The 16,099-nt window shown below is 40.6% G+C and overlaps 1 protein-coding gene across 2 annotated transcripts in view; it reads left to right on the top strand.

The window, feature by feature from the left end:
• The window catches only part of stab1 (stabilin 1), a 174,173-nt gene that overhangs the window by 68,134 nt on the left and 89,940 nt on the right, over positions 1-16,099 (top strand). For both annotated transcript variants that reach the window (XM_086293106.1, XM_086293107.1), the window contains 8 exons: positions 4,019-4,092; positions 8,578-8,649; positions 9,998-10,117; positions 10,213-10,260; positions 11,063-11,143; positions 11,302-11,448; positions 13,933-14,067; positions 14,153-14,212. In XM_086293106.1, the coding sequence (XP_086149232.1) occupies positions 4,019-4,092; positions 8,578-8,649; positions 9,998-10,117; positions 10,213-10,260; positions 11,063-11,143; positions 11,302-11,448; positions 13,933-14,067; positions 14,153-14,212 (737 nt within the window). The remainder of the gene's footprint in view (positions 1-4,018; positions 4,093-8,577; positions 8,650-9,997; positions 10,118-10,212; positions 10,261-11,062; positions 11,144-11,301; positions 11,449-13,932; positions 14,068-14,152; positions 14,213-16,099) is intronic.

The following is a 16,099-nucleotide window of genomic DNA, read 5'->3' as shown; positions in this document are numbered from 1 at the left end:
TGAGAGCTGGGCTGAGCACACAGTGGCTGATGTACAGTCCCTTATTCTCATCACCTGAGGCCTACCGGTGAGAAAGTCCTTGATTCAGGAGCACATCGAAGTGGACAACACCATGTTGTGAAGCTTCAGTGGTAGTTTATCCAGGATTACCGTATTAAAGGCAGCTGAAGTCAACGATGCTATTCGTTGACTTCAGCTGCAGGTGACGCCAGGCTGTGTGCTATTGAGACTGTATCCTCTGTGCATTGGTTCCCTGTATAGGTGAACTGATGGCTCTCAATACCAGCAGGGATGATGTCCTTGAAGTGCTGCATAATTACTGAGGTCAGTGCAACAGTGCAGTAATCACATTGCAGGTGGCAGCTGACTTTTTAGACACAGAGGCAATAATGAAAGATTTGGGGCAGACAGCAACCTGATGTGACAGGTTGAAACTGTCTGAAACCCCCCCGGAGAAACTACAGATTGGTCAGCAAATTTCACACTTCACAGTCTGATCTGACACCCTGTCCGGTCTTGCAGCATTGCTGGTGTTGGTTTTCCTCAGTGTAGAGCTCACCTGAAGAGGCAATTACTGCTCCTCTAGCTCAGAAAGGTAGATCGTCTCTCTGCTGCCAGTTTTCTGTTTCAAAGCGTGCACAAAAATGGTTCAGGGTGTCAGGGCGACACCTTCCATACATGCGGACATAGTACATTGATTACTCATGTTTAGTACACCGTGTTGGGTCTGCACCTCAGCAGGCCCGCTACTTCAGAAAGCAAGAAAGAACAGTGATCGATCGATTTTCACATGCTATAGCAAGGGGAACAACAGCACTCTGTCCTCGGTCTCAAACGACTCCGACCCCAACCCCCGCTTGCAGCCTTTTTATTCTGTGACACACAGTTTACACAAACACCCATTGTAAAACCCCCTTATGGTCACAAAAGGTTAAAACACTGCGTCTGTGTGTTTATGCATGTGTGTGTGTGTGTGTGTGTGTGTGTGGGGGGGGGGGTGACTTCCTGCTATCAAATCAAATCAAAATTTATTTATATAGCACATTTTTAAAGACCAAAGTACACCAAAGTGCTTTCCAGTAAAATCATGATACAGATAAAAATCACAATATAAAGTATAAATTACAGATATAAATAAAATATAAAATAATTACATAATCTAAATGCAAAGCCAGATGTAAATTACCCTAATTCGCCTTGAATGCCAGGTTAAACAAATACGTTTTTAAACGTGATTTAAAAGACTGAATGGAATCTGATGCGCGAATATGAAGAGGAAGAGTATTCCATAACCTGGGTGAAGCAACGGCAAAGGCACGGTCTCCTCTGGTCTTCAGCCGAGACCTAGGTTGCACTAAGAGCAGTTGGCCCAATGATCTTAGTGCTCTCTGAGGGCTATACAGACAGAGGAGATCAGCTAGGTAGTCAGGTGCCATATTGTTTAGAATTTTGTAAGTAAACAATAAAATTTTAAAATCAATTCGGTATTTAATAGGAAGCCAGTTTAAATTTGCCAGAACAGGGGTGATAGAATCGTACTTTCTAGTGCCGGTCAAGAGACGTGCTGCGGCATTTTGGACCAGCTGCAAACACTGAAGAAGAGAAGATTGTAGGCCCAAGTAGAGAGAATTACAATAATCCAGTCTTGAAGCGATGAAGGCATGAATGAGTTTCTCCAGATCTTTGTGTGGTATGTAAGGTTTAGCCTTAGAAATTAGGCGTAGTTGGTGAAAGCTGGTTTTTACCACAGTAGAGACCTGTTTATCTAGTTTGAAGGAACTATCCATGAAAACTCCAAGATTCCTAACAGCATCAGTGAGGTGGTTAGCAACAGGCCCGAATGTGCCAGTCAGTTGTCCCAGAGGCATATTTCTATCAAAAACAATAATTTCTGTCTTCTTTTCATTTAAAGTAAGAAAGTTACGTGATAACCAGTCTTTGACATCGCTCAGACAATCAAACAGAGGATGTAGTGAAGATGAAACATCCCCAGTCAGGTGGAGGTAGATTTGAATATCATCAGCATAGCAGTGAAAAAAGACATTATGTTTTTCAAAAATGGAGCCCAAGGGCAGCATATACAGAGAAAACAACACAGGACCCAATACCGAGCCCTGGGGCACACCACAGCGAAAACGGGCAGAAGAAGAGGAATATTTTCCCATCATGACAGAGAACGACCTCTCAGAGAAATATGATTTAAACCAAGATAGAACATTTCCTTTAAGGCCTACTACTTGTTCCAATCTTGCCAAAAGGATATCATGGTCAACCGTATCAAAGGCTGAAGTCAAATCCAATAGAACTAAGACCGCAGAGCGCCCAGAGTCGGCGATTAGAAGAAGGTCATTGAAGACTCTTAGTAGGGCAGTTTCGGTGCTGTGACGCGGTCTAAATCCAGACTGGAATTTATCACTTATACCGTTTCTCTCTAAGTGGGTCTGTAGTTGTTGAAGCACTATTTTCTCTAAAACTTTTGACATGAAGGGGAGTTTAGAAATCGGCCTGTAATTTGCTAGAGTGTTACGATCAAGGCTACTTTTCTTGATAACAGGTTGCATGACTGCATGTTTAAAGACAGTTGGAACATAGCCAGATGACAGTGATGAGTTCATTAAAAATAAGATACAGGTCCCGATTGTATTCAATGCATCTTTAATGATACGAGAAGGAATAATGTCATGCAGAAAATTTGAGCTTCTCAGGTTATTAATTATTTCCTTTAAAGTCGAGAATGACACAGGTTCAAACTGTTGAAAAACCGTTGAACATTCAGAAACTGGGGCTTGATTTACTACCGGAGAATGTGGGGCCCTTAACACTGAGATTTTATCTATAAAATAATTTAGAAATTTTTCGCAGAGGGCCAGGGAGGCACCCATCGAAACATCAGAGCAGGGATTAACCACTGAGTTAAAGATTTTGAACAGAACTCGAGGATTGTGACTATTAGTCGCAATAATGTTTGACAAAAAAGAAGTTTTTGCCATTTTGGCAGCCTTCTGAAATTTAGACCGGCTCATATGCAGGATGTCAAGGTACACCTGAAGTTGATCTTTTTTCCATCTCCTCTCAGCTCAACGACATTCACGTCTAAGAGCGAGGGTGGATTCATTTAGCCAAAGTTGGCGAGAAGTTTTACGGCGTTTAGTCTTTACTGGAGCCACAGTGTCCAAAATAGAAGAACATGTAGAAATAAAAGAGTTGACTACGCCATCAACCGAGAGAGGTGCATTACTGATGTCATCATAACAGAAAGACTTAGCAAAGGCCGCAGAGAAAAGGGCAACAGCCTCAGAATTAATCAGACGCGATAGGTTCAGTGGACCCTCAGAGTTCAGTTCCATATTGCATAACTGAACATCAAACATAACTGGGAAATGGTCCGAAATCCCAGCATCATTAATGTCCGTGATGCAAATATCCAGTCCATACGACAATACCAAGTCCAGCATATGCCCTTTAGTGTGGGTTGATTTTCTCACCCACTGAGTGATATTAAAAGAGTCAATAAGAGCAAGAAAGTCCTTAGCCAATAGGTCCTCCTCACAGCATATATGAATGTTAAAATCACCACAAATAAGAACACGATCATAATTTAAAAAGATAAATTCTAAAAGATCAGCAAATTCACGGATAAAATCCTTGTTGCGCTTCGGAGGTCGATACACCACTGCACAGAAGATCCGGGGGGAACCGGACAGCTCCAGTAGTTGTACTTCGAAGCTGGAATGCGAGGCAGGAGGCAGAGAATTTATAAGATAACATATAATAACAGAATAATCTCACATTATGTATTTTTTGAGTGGAAGGTTTTATATGATTTTTTTGATCCAGTGGAAAACAGTTCACCTGTATTCCCTGCTATTTTTTGTACCTTGTACCTGACCGATGAAGTGAAAACAAAAAAACTATGTTTTCAAATCATCGGTCCTCATTCAGCATGTATTTTGCATATCTCAGAAAAAAGCAAGGTGATGTAATAAATGTTTGTGTCCATCCTTTGGTTTCTTCGCAGAGATTGACGGCTGTCTGATCAACAATGGAGGCTGCCACAAGAATGCGGAGTGCATCAGAGCAGGACCCAACATTGTAAGACATCACTGTTCTGCATTAAAACATCAGACCCCAGTAACACTGAGCTAACTTTGTACCTGAGGCCCTTAATAAACCTCTCTTAATTATTTCTTTGCCATTTTTATACTTATATAGCTTTTTCTTAACAGACTGACAGTGACAAAATAATAAATACATGGCACAAAACTAATATTTTTTCCATAAATTAGTAAAAAGTTTTAAATTTTATAATTCTGTATTATTTGTCCATTGTTTTTGAATGTTATTTTTAGTGTCCTGAATTCTATCAGTTATATTTTTGTGCTTTTATTGTTAATATTAATCCATTTAATTAATTGAATTAATTAATTTAGTTAATTCATTTGGCATATGAAGTTACTAAAAAGCAGAATAATCTAGATTCATAGTGAAGTTAAAATTAATTGATAAGAAACAACATGAAAGAAGTCATACAAGATCCAACAATCACTTTTTTTTTACAAACAAAAAATAACTGAAAAGCTAACAACCAAAAATGATAGAACAATAAAAATTATTAAAATTCATGTCCCACACTGCCTCTGTTCAAGATTTTAATTTTAAGCTTTTAATAATACAAGATGGATTACAAAGAATGAACACATGTCAGCCTGTTATAAGAAAACAATAGAGGAAGGACCCCGGGAACCAGCTGCCCAGATGGCCATTGGTTTCTGGCTTCTGCCTTAAACCAATATTGGCAAGGTCAATGAACCGAAACAGAAAACAAGACTGCAGGTAACTCCCAACTCGGCTAATAGTTGATAGAGAAGACTGAAACAAGCAGAAAAACAAGTGGAGTGAATGAGAGAGTGAGACGGAGAGAGCCCATCACCGTGCTCTGCTTTCTCTGGCTTTAAACAAGTGCAGGTGATCCTCCAGCAGCCAATCAGCAGTGGAGATGAGTCAGAGTGCAGGTGAAACAAATGAGGATAAATAATCAAGCGGAAAGAAAGACATTTAACTACAAACACACAATGTAGGTATTGAATTAAAAGACTCTAATTAAGGGGTACTAGCACTTATATTCTGTCATGTATATACAGGTGGACGTGCATATTAAACCTGACCAAGTGGCAAATTCCGCTAAACCACAGGTTTTGTTTTAAAGATAAATGCAGCCAGTGTGTTGGTTTTGGACTCTGGCTGTGTTGGTTCTTTTGAGCCAGAAGTGACTTTATTTGGATGTAAGGATTGATTTGATTCAAGTACAACACACAGATACAGATATTTCTAATAAGGGCCAATAACAGACTAATAAAGTACCAGAATTTAACTTAGAGCAAGGCTTAATGCTAGTGTGATGATTTCCTGACAGCAATTGGCCACAGTTCTTGTCAATTAAAGTAGCCACACCCATAAGAGCATTTAGTTTAGCATTTTAAAATGAGTCGCTTTTGGAGGCAGCCTCAAGTGGCCATTACAGGAACTGCATATCCACTTAGGTCCATGTGATGTCGAGGAGATAAGATATCCTTAATATGTTACTTGCGACATACAGAATATCATTTTCTCATTTTTTTGTAGTAAAAACTTTTACATAGTAAAACCTGCAGAAAAAAGTGAACAAAAAGCAGCAGTTTTATTGCTGGGAGAATCTTCTGTAGACATAAACTCACAAAAAACAACCTAAAATCTTGAACATGAAAACTAGGAACCAAACACTGGGAAACTAGAAACATAGAGAGACTTACAATACGACGGTGGTATAATACGACAAAGGGCAAAGGTAAACACAGGGCTTAAATACACAAGGGAGTAACGAGGAAATGGGAAACACAGCTGGGACTAATTAGACATAATGATACAAAGGGAAGCAAAACTAGATATGCTGCACACAGGACCAGGATTATCAAAATAAAACAGGAAGCACAGGACAGGTGCAGGCAATGACTTCCAGTGTTGGGTAAGTTACTTTAAATTAGTAACTTAGTTACATTATTAGTTACTTCTATCAAAAGTAACTCAGTTACTTCAAGTTACTCGTTACTTTCAGAGTAACGAGTTACTAGCGAAAGTAACTTTGGTTTTACTCAAAATTCTCTTGTTAATGTGTTGCTTCCGTAACTGGATACCCAGCAAGAGTACCAGTCTTCTAGCTTGCTTACTTGCCACAAGTGCACTGTGCCACCTACCAATAGAAAGGAAAAAATAATGTGCATATTTCCACAAGAGAAATCCCACGCCTGGACTGTCGTTGACCGCCGCCATGATTCTAGCCTACGTCACAGCGTCATGTGCGCTTTTTACATCCAACACGAAAACTGCAGTTGTGGTGCTTTCGATTGTACTCGGAAACTTGGAAATTCTGCCTACCGAATAGGAAGATGTAGGTAATACCTGTTATGGAAATGTTAAAAATAACCTGCAACACACCCAGTGAGTTTGATTTGAAGTGGGTTTAATAAACGCATTGCAATGTGGAGAGAGCATCCTAGTGAAACACCAGGACCATCTCTGAATTGTGGCCACCTCCCTTACATCTTATACACAGAGACACAGACAAAGAACATTCCTCAAACTCTTACATGTTGGCCCCTCTCACGGGGGGGCTATACTGCCTCCCGCACAGAGAGAATTATGACCTTGTTTTCTGCTTAGCCTTCACCTAAGGATTTACATCCCTGATAAGCAGAAGGAGCCTCACTGTGTTAACTTTCCACATGCATGTAAAGTAGTGGCAGGAGTGCTCTTACTATGGTAAAGTGAGAAAGTGATATTACTATAACTAATGTGATATAATTAAATATGCAATTAATAAATGAGAAAAGAAATCTGCCACCACATACCAGACTGCAGATGAGCTGCATACAGGGCTGGACTGGGACAAAAAAATCGACCTGGGCATTTTGACTAGAGCCCGCCATTATAGGAAAAATCATAAAGCCTTTGAATGAAAACAAACGCTATTGTGACAGTGATGTTCACTGTTTTGATGGTATATATGCATCAATCTATCAATTGTTGTAAGATTCAGATAATTAATTTTTTTAAAAGCGAGACATTTTAAATGAGAATAAGAATGAAAAGTATTTCTTTTTGCCCCCCTCTCCCTGTTAATGCCCTACCTGGCCCCCTGGCAACACTTTGCTAGACCCGCCCCTGCACAGTTACCAGCTGCCAGCTACTTAGAAAAGGATTCTGGTGTTATTTGTCTCTCAGAAACAGTTCATAACTTCCCTTCAACTCATTCATGTCACCTAAAAGGTAAACCTGTTTCTCCATCACCTGTTCAGCTCTGATGATTCAGTAAGGACATCTCCTGGTCTCATCTTCATGTTTCCCTCTCACCACATATCCAAACCAATATCATGACCAGCAGCTTTTACAGCTGTGGCTCCAGCAAACATCAGCTGATACTAGAAATTAATAAGTAAATCAATTCTAACAACAGCTGATCAAGCTTAAACGTGCTGCTGTTGTTTAGCGCAACATCCGCTGGTTTCCTCTTTCTGGCGCGATGTGGGCGATACACAAACAAGAGAGAAAAGCCGATCAGCGGATCAATGATCAGTTTCATGATTGAAGTAGAAACATGTGAGGGATGGGGAGAGAATGAGAGAAGAAGAGGCAGAAAAACTCCAGCTTTGTGTCTTTTCCATTCTAGCTGAAGAACGGGACAAACTGCATTCCTTTTCACCTCAATATGAAACGCGTGATATTTTCTCTGAATATGAGACGATTCCGTTTTTTAGGGGATGGTTGGCATCATCATAATTAACCTTATGAAAAAAATAAAGTTTAACATCATCATAGCACCCGCTCAGCCATATACAAACTCAGTCATGCTAGCTAGCACGCAGTACGAAAAAGTCAGCACAACGAAAATAAACTCCACCTAAACTTGGTTTATATCTGACCCAGATAGACTGCAGGTCATAACTTCTTACCTGAAGTTCAGTTCACCTGACACTCGGACCGGCGGCCGCCTCGGGGCTCTCCTCCTGCCTCCCCTCCTGCCTCCCCTTTCTCTCATCCACCTGCTGGCCTCCACCACTTGCTAATGCTACTAAATCTGTGGAAGCTCCGTGATAGCCACCACACGAAGTAACAAATAACGAGCCTATCTAAATCCCAGTAATGGTTAATGCTTTCCTGATTTTGGCATAATAACTAGTTACCGTGCTTGTTACCACAATAATAACGTAGTTACTGTAATGCGTTACTTAATAACGTGTTAGTCCCTACGCTGATGACTTCAGACAAACAAGACTTTACAAGGGGACACAGCTGACAGGGGAGACAGAGGCAACATAGAGACGAGTGACTCGATGTGGAACATGGGGAAGACAAAGTGACAGGAACCTAAATTCTAGGAACTAAGAATGTAACACAAGCACTACACAATGAAGAGAAGCAAAACCATGAATAACCATAATCAAAGAATTCACCAACAAACACAAAACCTTGGGTCACAGACCCAGTACCATGACAGTTTTAGTGACTTACTGTTTCCTCTTTCTGCTTTGGTTTCATCTTCAGACCTCCTGCAACTGTAAGCTGGGCTTCCAAGGATCGGGGAGATACTGTTTGCCTGTGAACCCCTGCAGAAATGTATGTGTGTGCTTTATTCTGCTCTGTAGCAAAATACTGACACTTGTTTTAAATGTTTTAAATGCCTGAAGGTGATATGGGAACAGATACTTATTTTATGTGAGTGGTAGATAATCTTTTCATGTTTTAAGGCAATAAGTCGTTAATTTGGCTGCTGAATACGAAAGTACTCAGCACACCTGGGTGCTGCAGGGGAGCTGCATGGCCTGGTTTCTTCAGTCAGTTAAATACCTGTAGTCATTATACAGCGGTAGGGATTTATATTGCATTTGCAGTCTCTAATTATGAGGGTAGAATATACATAGCTCTGCACTCGGCTCACACAGCTGGGTATCTTCATAAATTATTGAAATCTCCTGAAAGGAGACATTAAGCTCTTCCTCTCAGATTCCAGGTTATTAGAGTGAGACTTGAGTGGTCGTCATCAGGAACCTTAATCGACATAATTTAACAGATTTTTCTAGGAAATTTCCAAATATTATCCAAATATTTCAGATGCCATCTAAATAATTCTGTGGCAACAGAAGCATTATTACAGCAGTCCTGTCCATGTGTCTTAGCAGGGATAATATGTTGACAGACACATTCCTATGCAAGCTATTTAATTATCTCCAAATACCTGTTTAAATTTATGTGTTTTTGCAGAGAAGAGTGAGTAATTAAAAAAAGGTTGATTTTTAATTTTGCTCCTCTGCACTGATTTATCTGTAGAGATTAGTTTGAGGACAGAGTTTCAGTATGTCCTGAAAGACAATGCTAAAAAAAAACCTAAAGCAACACTTTTTAATGGGAGTGTGGCGTTAAACTTCTGGGATATTGATCTGGTTAGTTAAGTGGCACATGAGCTGTTCGGCAAACAGAACTAGCTTGATAAATTTCATTTCCATCAAATGATTTTGAATCCTGTCAACAAATGTTCATCACCTACAGCACGGTCCGTTTTACGGAAGGGTTTCCAGGAGAAAGCCTTTTCTCTCTAAAAGGAACATGGCAGCACAGCTTATGTTTGTAAAGCTGCATGTGAACAACCAACCATTAGTCAGATCAGTCGACTGTGAGCTGCTCCATACACCAAAGTATCCTAGAGTCAAATGTAAGGCCATCTGTCCATCAGCTGAATCTTGGCTGAAACTGGGTCATGCAGAAAGACAATGGTCCCAAGCACAGCAGCAAATCTACAACAGAATGACTGACATAACAAAGACTCAAAGTGCTGCAGTGATCCAGTCAAAGTCCTGACCTCCTGATGCTGTGACCTGATGCCATGTTTAATCCTAACAAAACTAGAAATTAAAACCCTTGTTTTGTGGCATTCCTGTTAAAAGACTCATGCTGTGTTTGTGTGCAGAACAACGGTGAATGTAGCAGGAACGCTCGCTGTGAGTACATGGGTATGGGGCAGAGGAACTGCACCTGCCACAGAGGCTATATAGGTGATGGCATTAATTGCCGGGGAAGCACCAACTCTGTAAGTCACATGACCTTCAACTTCCTGCTTTCCTTTGAGCGCCCACTCCTCCCCACTCCTCTCCCCCTAACATCGCACTGTTTTCTGCTTTACAGGAAGTGTCCAGTCAGAAAGAGAACGCCTTCTTTCGTCAAATGATGATGGTGAGCCTCTGCCAGACACTGAAAATAAAACTTCACCATTTATAAAGTGAAGTTTGACTTTCAAAGAGTGCACACGATTAAATTCAGGCAATTAAGATAGATGCCTTTTATTTTACCTCGAAGAAAGAATTTGCATATATTTTATTGATTTTACAGACTGCCTCCTCTATTAATGAAGTAATGAGTGTCTAAGCTGATTACCTTTGTGGTCAGAAACAAAAACTGTTATGCCTGTGATCTAGAAATTAATCACAGAGCGCCAAGGTGAAGGATGTCTCAGTTTCTAAAAGGAGGCCAGAGAGGAGAGGGGGCTGCAGGAGGAGCTGTAATCCAGACTGCACAGGTGTTTTTACCTTCAGCCTGTGATACAGTTCAGATGTCACATCAAATTGACATCCAAGGCAAGGATGTCTCATTTCGATAAACACCTGATGCCTTGACTCCTCTCTCCTCGTGACTCTTCCTCACTTCCTCCACTTGCATGTGTGGTGGGAGGGCTAAGATGCGAGGAGAGGAATCGAGGAGGAGGAATTTAGGAAATGAGAAAATGGACATTGGGTCAAAAATAGAAATGAAAATAAAACCAGGCACCAAAACTCAGTATCACTGTGAGACCTTAACTTATTATTCATCCTTGATTTTATACACATATTTTATAAATTTGTTGCACTGACACTGTGTGGGAAAATAGCTGGAAAAAAAATTAAAGTAAAAAAACAAACAAACTCCTGGACTTGCTTTGGGATGAATACTTTTGAGCCATCTGATTCTCATCCATCGACACTGTTTTTGTGCTTCTTAGATGTCAGGCATTTCAGGTCTTTATGGTGATGGACCATACACTGTCTTCGTCCCGGTAGAGGAAAACAACAACATCTCCATTGTGAGTGCAGCAGCTGCTGCTTTTTCGTGTGACATTAACGTCTCCAGTCTCACCTTAAATGTGTGCCACCCTACCCTAGCTGTATCACTTTAGCATGTGGCATTTATTGTTTTTGCTTTACAGGACTGACTTGTGTGTCTGTGTGTATGTGTGTCTAGGTTAATGTTTGGAAGCAGAACGGTCATATTGAGGATCTGGTTCGTTCCCACATCGTTTCCTGTGAGATTCTGACCTCGAATGACTTCAAAACCACTGAGCGTGCTGTCTCAGTATCAGGACACACATTGCACTTCAGCCTGATAGGGGTAATGCACATACACAGATTATTAACTCCTCAGTAGAACAGAAATGTAGCTTCACAGATATGGATTTAAATGTGTAAAACAAACATTAAGAACTATTTAATTTTTCTCAAGTCACACTTGACTTTTTCTCACTCCAACCACTTTATGCCTTATTAATCCCTGGAGCACAGCAGCTGTACTCAGCTTTATAAAGGAGCAGTCACAGCATCATTTGAAAATGTAAAATTATTGAGCAAAATCCATCCATCCGTTTTCTGCCACTTACAGTGGCTTGCAAAAGTTTTTGGCCCCTTTGAACTTTTCCACATTTTGTCACATCACAGCCACAAACATGAATCAATTTTATTGGAATTCCACGTGAAAGACCAACACAAAGTGGTGTACACGTGAGAAGTGGAATGAAAATCATACATGATTCCAAACATTTTTTACAAATAAATAACTGAAAAGTGGGGTGTGCGTAATTATTCAGCCCCCTGAGTCAATACTTTGTAGAACCACCTTTTGCTGCAATTACAGCTGCCAGTCTTTTAGGGTCTGTCTCTACCAGCTTTGCACATCTAGAGACTGAAATCCTTGCCCATTCTTCTTTGCAAAACAGCTCCAGCTCAGTCAGATTAGATGGACAGCGTTTGTGAACAGCAGTTTTCAGATCTTGCCACAGATTCTCGATTGGATTTAGATCTGGACTTTGACTGGGCCATTCTAACACATGGATATGTTTTGTTTTAAACCATTCCATTGTTGCCCTGGCTTCATGTTTAGGGTCGTTGTCCTGCTGGAAGGTGAACCTCCGCCCCAGTCTCAAGTCTTTTGCAGACTCCAAGAGGTTTTCTTCCAAGGTTGCCCTGTATTTGGCTCCATCCATCTTCCCATCAACTCTGACCAGCTTCCCTGTCCCTGCTGAAGAGAAGCACCCCCAGAGCATGATGCTGCCACCACCATATTTGACAGTGGGGATGGTGTGTTCAGAGTGATGTGCAGTGTTAGTTTTCCGCCACACACAGCGTTTTGCATTTTGGCCAAAAAGTTCCACTTTGGTCTCATCTGACCAGAGCACCTTCTTCCACGTGTTTGCTGTGTCCCCCACATGGCTTGTGGCAAACTGCAAACTTCTTATGGTTTTCTGTTAACAATGGCTTTCTTCTTGCCACTCTTCCATAAAGGCCAACTTTGTGCAGTGCACGACTAATAGTTGTCCTATGGACAGATTCCCCCACCTGAGCTGTAGATCTCTGCAGCTCGTCCAGAGTCACCATGCGCCTCTTGGCTGCATTTCTGATCAGCACTCTCCTTGTTCGGCCTGTGAGACACCAACCAGCGTCTGCACAGTCAGAACATTCTTGTCATAGTTTTTAAATCATGCCAGAGATGATGTGAATATGTCTGAGTGAGGATGAATGAAATGCAGCTGTCACTGAAAATGAAGTAAATCTCATCTGTGAATCCAGGCAGCAGAAAGTCTGACACCAGTTTTTTGCTGTTTACAAACTTTTAAAAAGTAATAAATAAATAAATATTAGAGAGAAAGCTTTCTAAATGTTAATCCATGATATGTCTCGATATGCCAGACCCTGATTACCGGGAATGCTTTGATATATATTTTTTCTTTACCTGCATTTTTACCAGGGTTTGCCAGGTGAATTAATACATTTATTAAAAGATTTAACATTTGTTAGAAATCCAGCGTTATCATCTATTAAAGAAAATTGGCTGAATATTGTGTCTATTGCTAAATAAAATGTACTCAAGTGAAATTACTCTTTCATCCACTCATATTTTTGTAAACATAAATGAAATAGCCCACACTGGCACACATTCATATTTCCTGGTCCACTGGATGAAAATGAAGGCTCTGCTCCTTATTTACTGGTTGAGCGCCACTTATGATGGCTTTTTTCATGACCCATGCACGAGCTTCACTCAGGGCAAGTTGATTAAAACTGCTATGGGAACAAAAACTCAGATTTTCCTACCACAGAGATCAGTGTTAGTTTGTTTGTAAACCTGGGATTGTTTAAATAGTCAGTTTTTCTTAGAAAGATTCCTCACTGAGTGAAAAGACCTGGAATTATTAGTGTAGTGCCCCTAATAATAGTGTCTGGTCAGATTAAAAGAATACTAAGGAGAGTTGCTTCAGTGCTTCCTTTATTACCTCCTTCATCTTATTGATGTTTTCCATAAAAGTCCAAGAAACGTGATTAGGGAAAAACAAGGGATGGGATTTTTTGACTGGGGCCCTGGTTTCTGGAATAGGCCCACTGATCCTGGGTTACACCATTCACGGTTAGCATCCTTAAAAAACCCTTAATTTTAAATGTTAAAGTTATAAAATATTGAGGTGAATCTAAAGCTCCCAAGAAATCAGCCCATTTGATTTTACTTTAATGAGTTACCCTTCATTTTTAATGATTTTTCTTGAATTTAACTAGGAAGTACCTTTGGGAAGTCATCAGGAAATAAACAGTCTCTCTCCCCCTGCAGGATTCAATCTTCATCAACAACAGGTCGAGGATCGTGAAGAGCGATTACACCACATTTAATGGAATCATTCACCACATCGACTTGATGCTGACACCTTACGCTCTGGAGGAGAAACCGCCGATTAATCCCAAAATGGTGCGTTGGGTTTGGTTACAGTTATTTAATGAATAATCTTTACTGGAAGCAGATAGTGATATCTCTCTTTCTCTCTTTGTGTTAGATGAACTTAACCACAGCAGCTTCAGTTTATGGCTACAGCAGCTTCTACCAACTCATAGAGGTAAGGGAAACAAAACCCTGCATCTACTGATTTGAGAGGGACTACTTCAATTTCTGCAACCCTCTTTCATTAACTCCCATCTGCTTGTCTACACATCCTCTTCAGAAAAATCCTGCTGGCCATTAGGTCGTAATTTGAGCCAAATCTGAGCATTTTATTAGTTCAGAACATTTCATGTGGTTAGCTCCTTCACTTCAGAAGTCATCAGGGATCAATGTTAAAAAAAATTGAGCCACCTCTGCGTACTTCAGTGGGCTGTAACTAAGAAAATATTAATAGTATGAAAGCATCATTAAGGTAAAGTTGGTTATTCGAGGCTAGTGTGACTCTGGGCAATTTTTCTCGGATTGACCTCATTATTATTAACAGCTCATTCCTCTGCACTCTGAGCCTCTCTCCAAAGCACTAACGAGAAAACACTGCAGCACTAAACACACTAGGATGTTTAGTGCTAGGACACAAGACTCCACACACAACTCTTATTTGGAAAGATGGGCGATGTAATATCCTTAACTGACAGTAAACATAGACTTACCACAGTTTTAAAATACTCTGTTTAAAGTCCTGTATTCAAGGTTTTACTTCAGTAGCACTACAGTAGCTTTGCCAGGCAGATGTAGTTTAAAAGCAGAAGGTTAATTGTCATGCATACACACTGAGAAGTGTGAAGCATGGTGGCATTATCCTGGGATTATTTCTCTGCTGGCCCTGGTTTGGTATATTCACCTGCAGTGACATATCAAAAGTTGTACTTTAATCTTCAAGTGGTTAAAGCTCATATTTTTGATTGTAAAAATATCTCGTACCACAATTTCGTGAAAAGTTGTGTGGGTATCCTTGATTATTGTGTTGGCTTTGGTTCAGGAGGTAGAGTCTACTAATTGAAAGGTTTGTGCTTTGATCCTTGGCTTTTCTTGTCTGAGGTGTCCTTGATCACAATACTGAACCCCAAGTTGCCCCGATGCTTTCAAAGTGCTTAAAATTGTTTAGGCTCAGCTGGAGCAGAAAGGCGAACCTGTATCTATTCCCGTAATGTAAACTGTAATGGAGTCATAAACTCTGTTGTTTTAGGCTTAAATAGCTTGGTTGCTTGAGGGTTAATTATCATTTAACAACAAAAATCCAAAATTAAATTGTAACAAATAGCTCACATGTGGAGGTAGGCTTGGTGCGTTTAGTTTCCAGACAGGGGACATGTGCACTGCTAAACACCCCCCCCCCCCCCCCCCCCCCCCAAACATTAAGGAAACACTCAATCAGCACAGTTTAAAACAAAGTAATTTAAAACTTCAGGGGATGTCAATCTGTCCAGTTAGGAAGGCTAAACCATTGTGAATCCATTTCATCTGCTTCTTACTTTGACGAAATGAAAATGACAACAGGTGCACAAACGCAAAACTGGAGGAAAAAATCAGTCAGGCGGGATAAGGAGAGAGCCTTGGTCTGTTCTTCCTCTACCCCCCCCCCCCCCCCCCCCCCCCCATTTTTGCACATGTCGAGGAGCGTGTCAGGTTACATTTCACTGTGTGTTATACTTGTATAACTATGCATGTGACAAATAAGGAACCTTGAACCTTGAATTCTCTTTTTGGAGGTTGTGCTGTTGTTGCTGTGCACCTGTTGTCTGCTTCATTTGCACCAAAGCAGCTCCATGGATTCGCAGTGGTTTATGCCTGCTGACTGCACACTTTGATATCCCTGACGTTTAACTGACTTTGTGTTAAACTGTGATGATCGAGTGTTCCCTTCCTTTTTGAGCCATGTAAGGCCAGTGTCAGCAAGTCCGACCAGGTCCATTTGATTCCACGTGATGAACAGCCTCTCATTTTTTATGACAGTAAAATACATATTTGATCCTATACAACCCAGTCAGAACTCTGGCTGCCA

Source organism: Aulonocara sp. 'chitande type north' Nkhata Bay, linkage group LG5 (genome assembly GCF_057382095.1).
Source record: "Aulonocara sp. 'chitande type north' Nkhata Bay isolate Kocher_YH1m ecotype deep benthic linkage group LG5, A_spYH_male_GT1.1, whole genome shotgun sequence".
NCBI lineage: Eukaryota > Metazoa > Chordata > Actinopteri > Cichliformes > Cichlidae > Aulonocara > Aulonocara sp. 'chitande type north' Nkhata Bay.
This window is presented reverse-complemented; position numbering and strand designations above follow the sequence as displayed.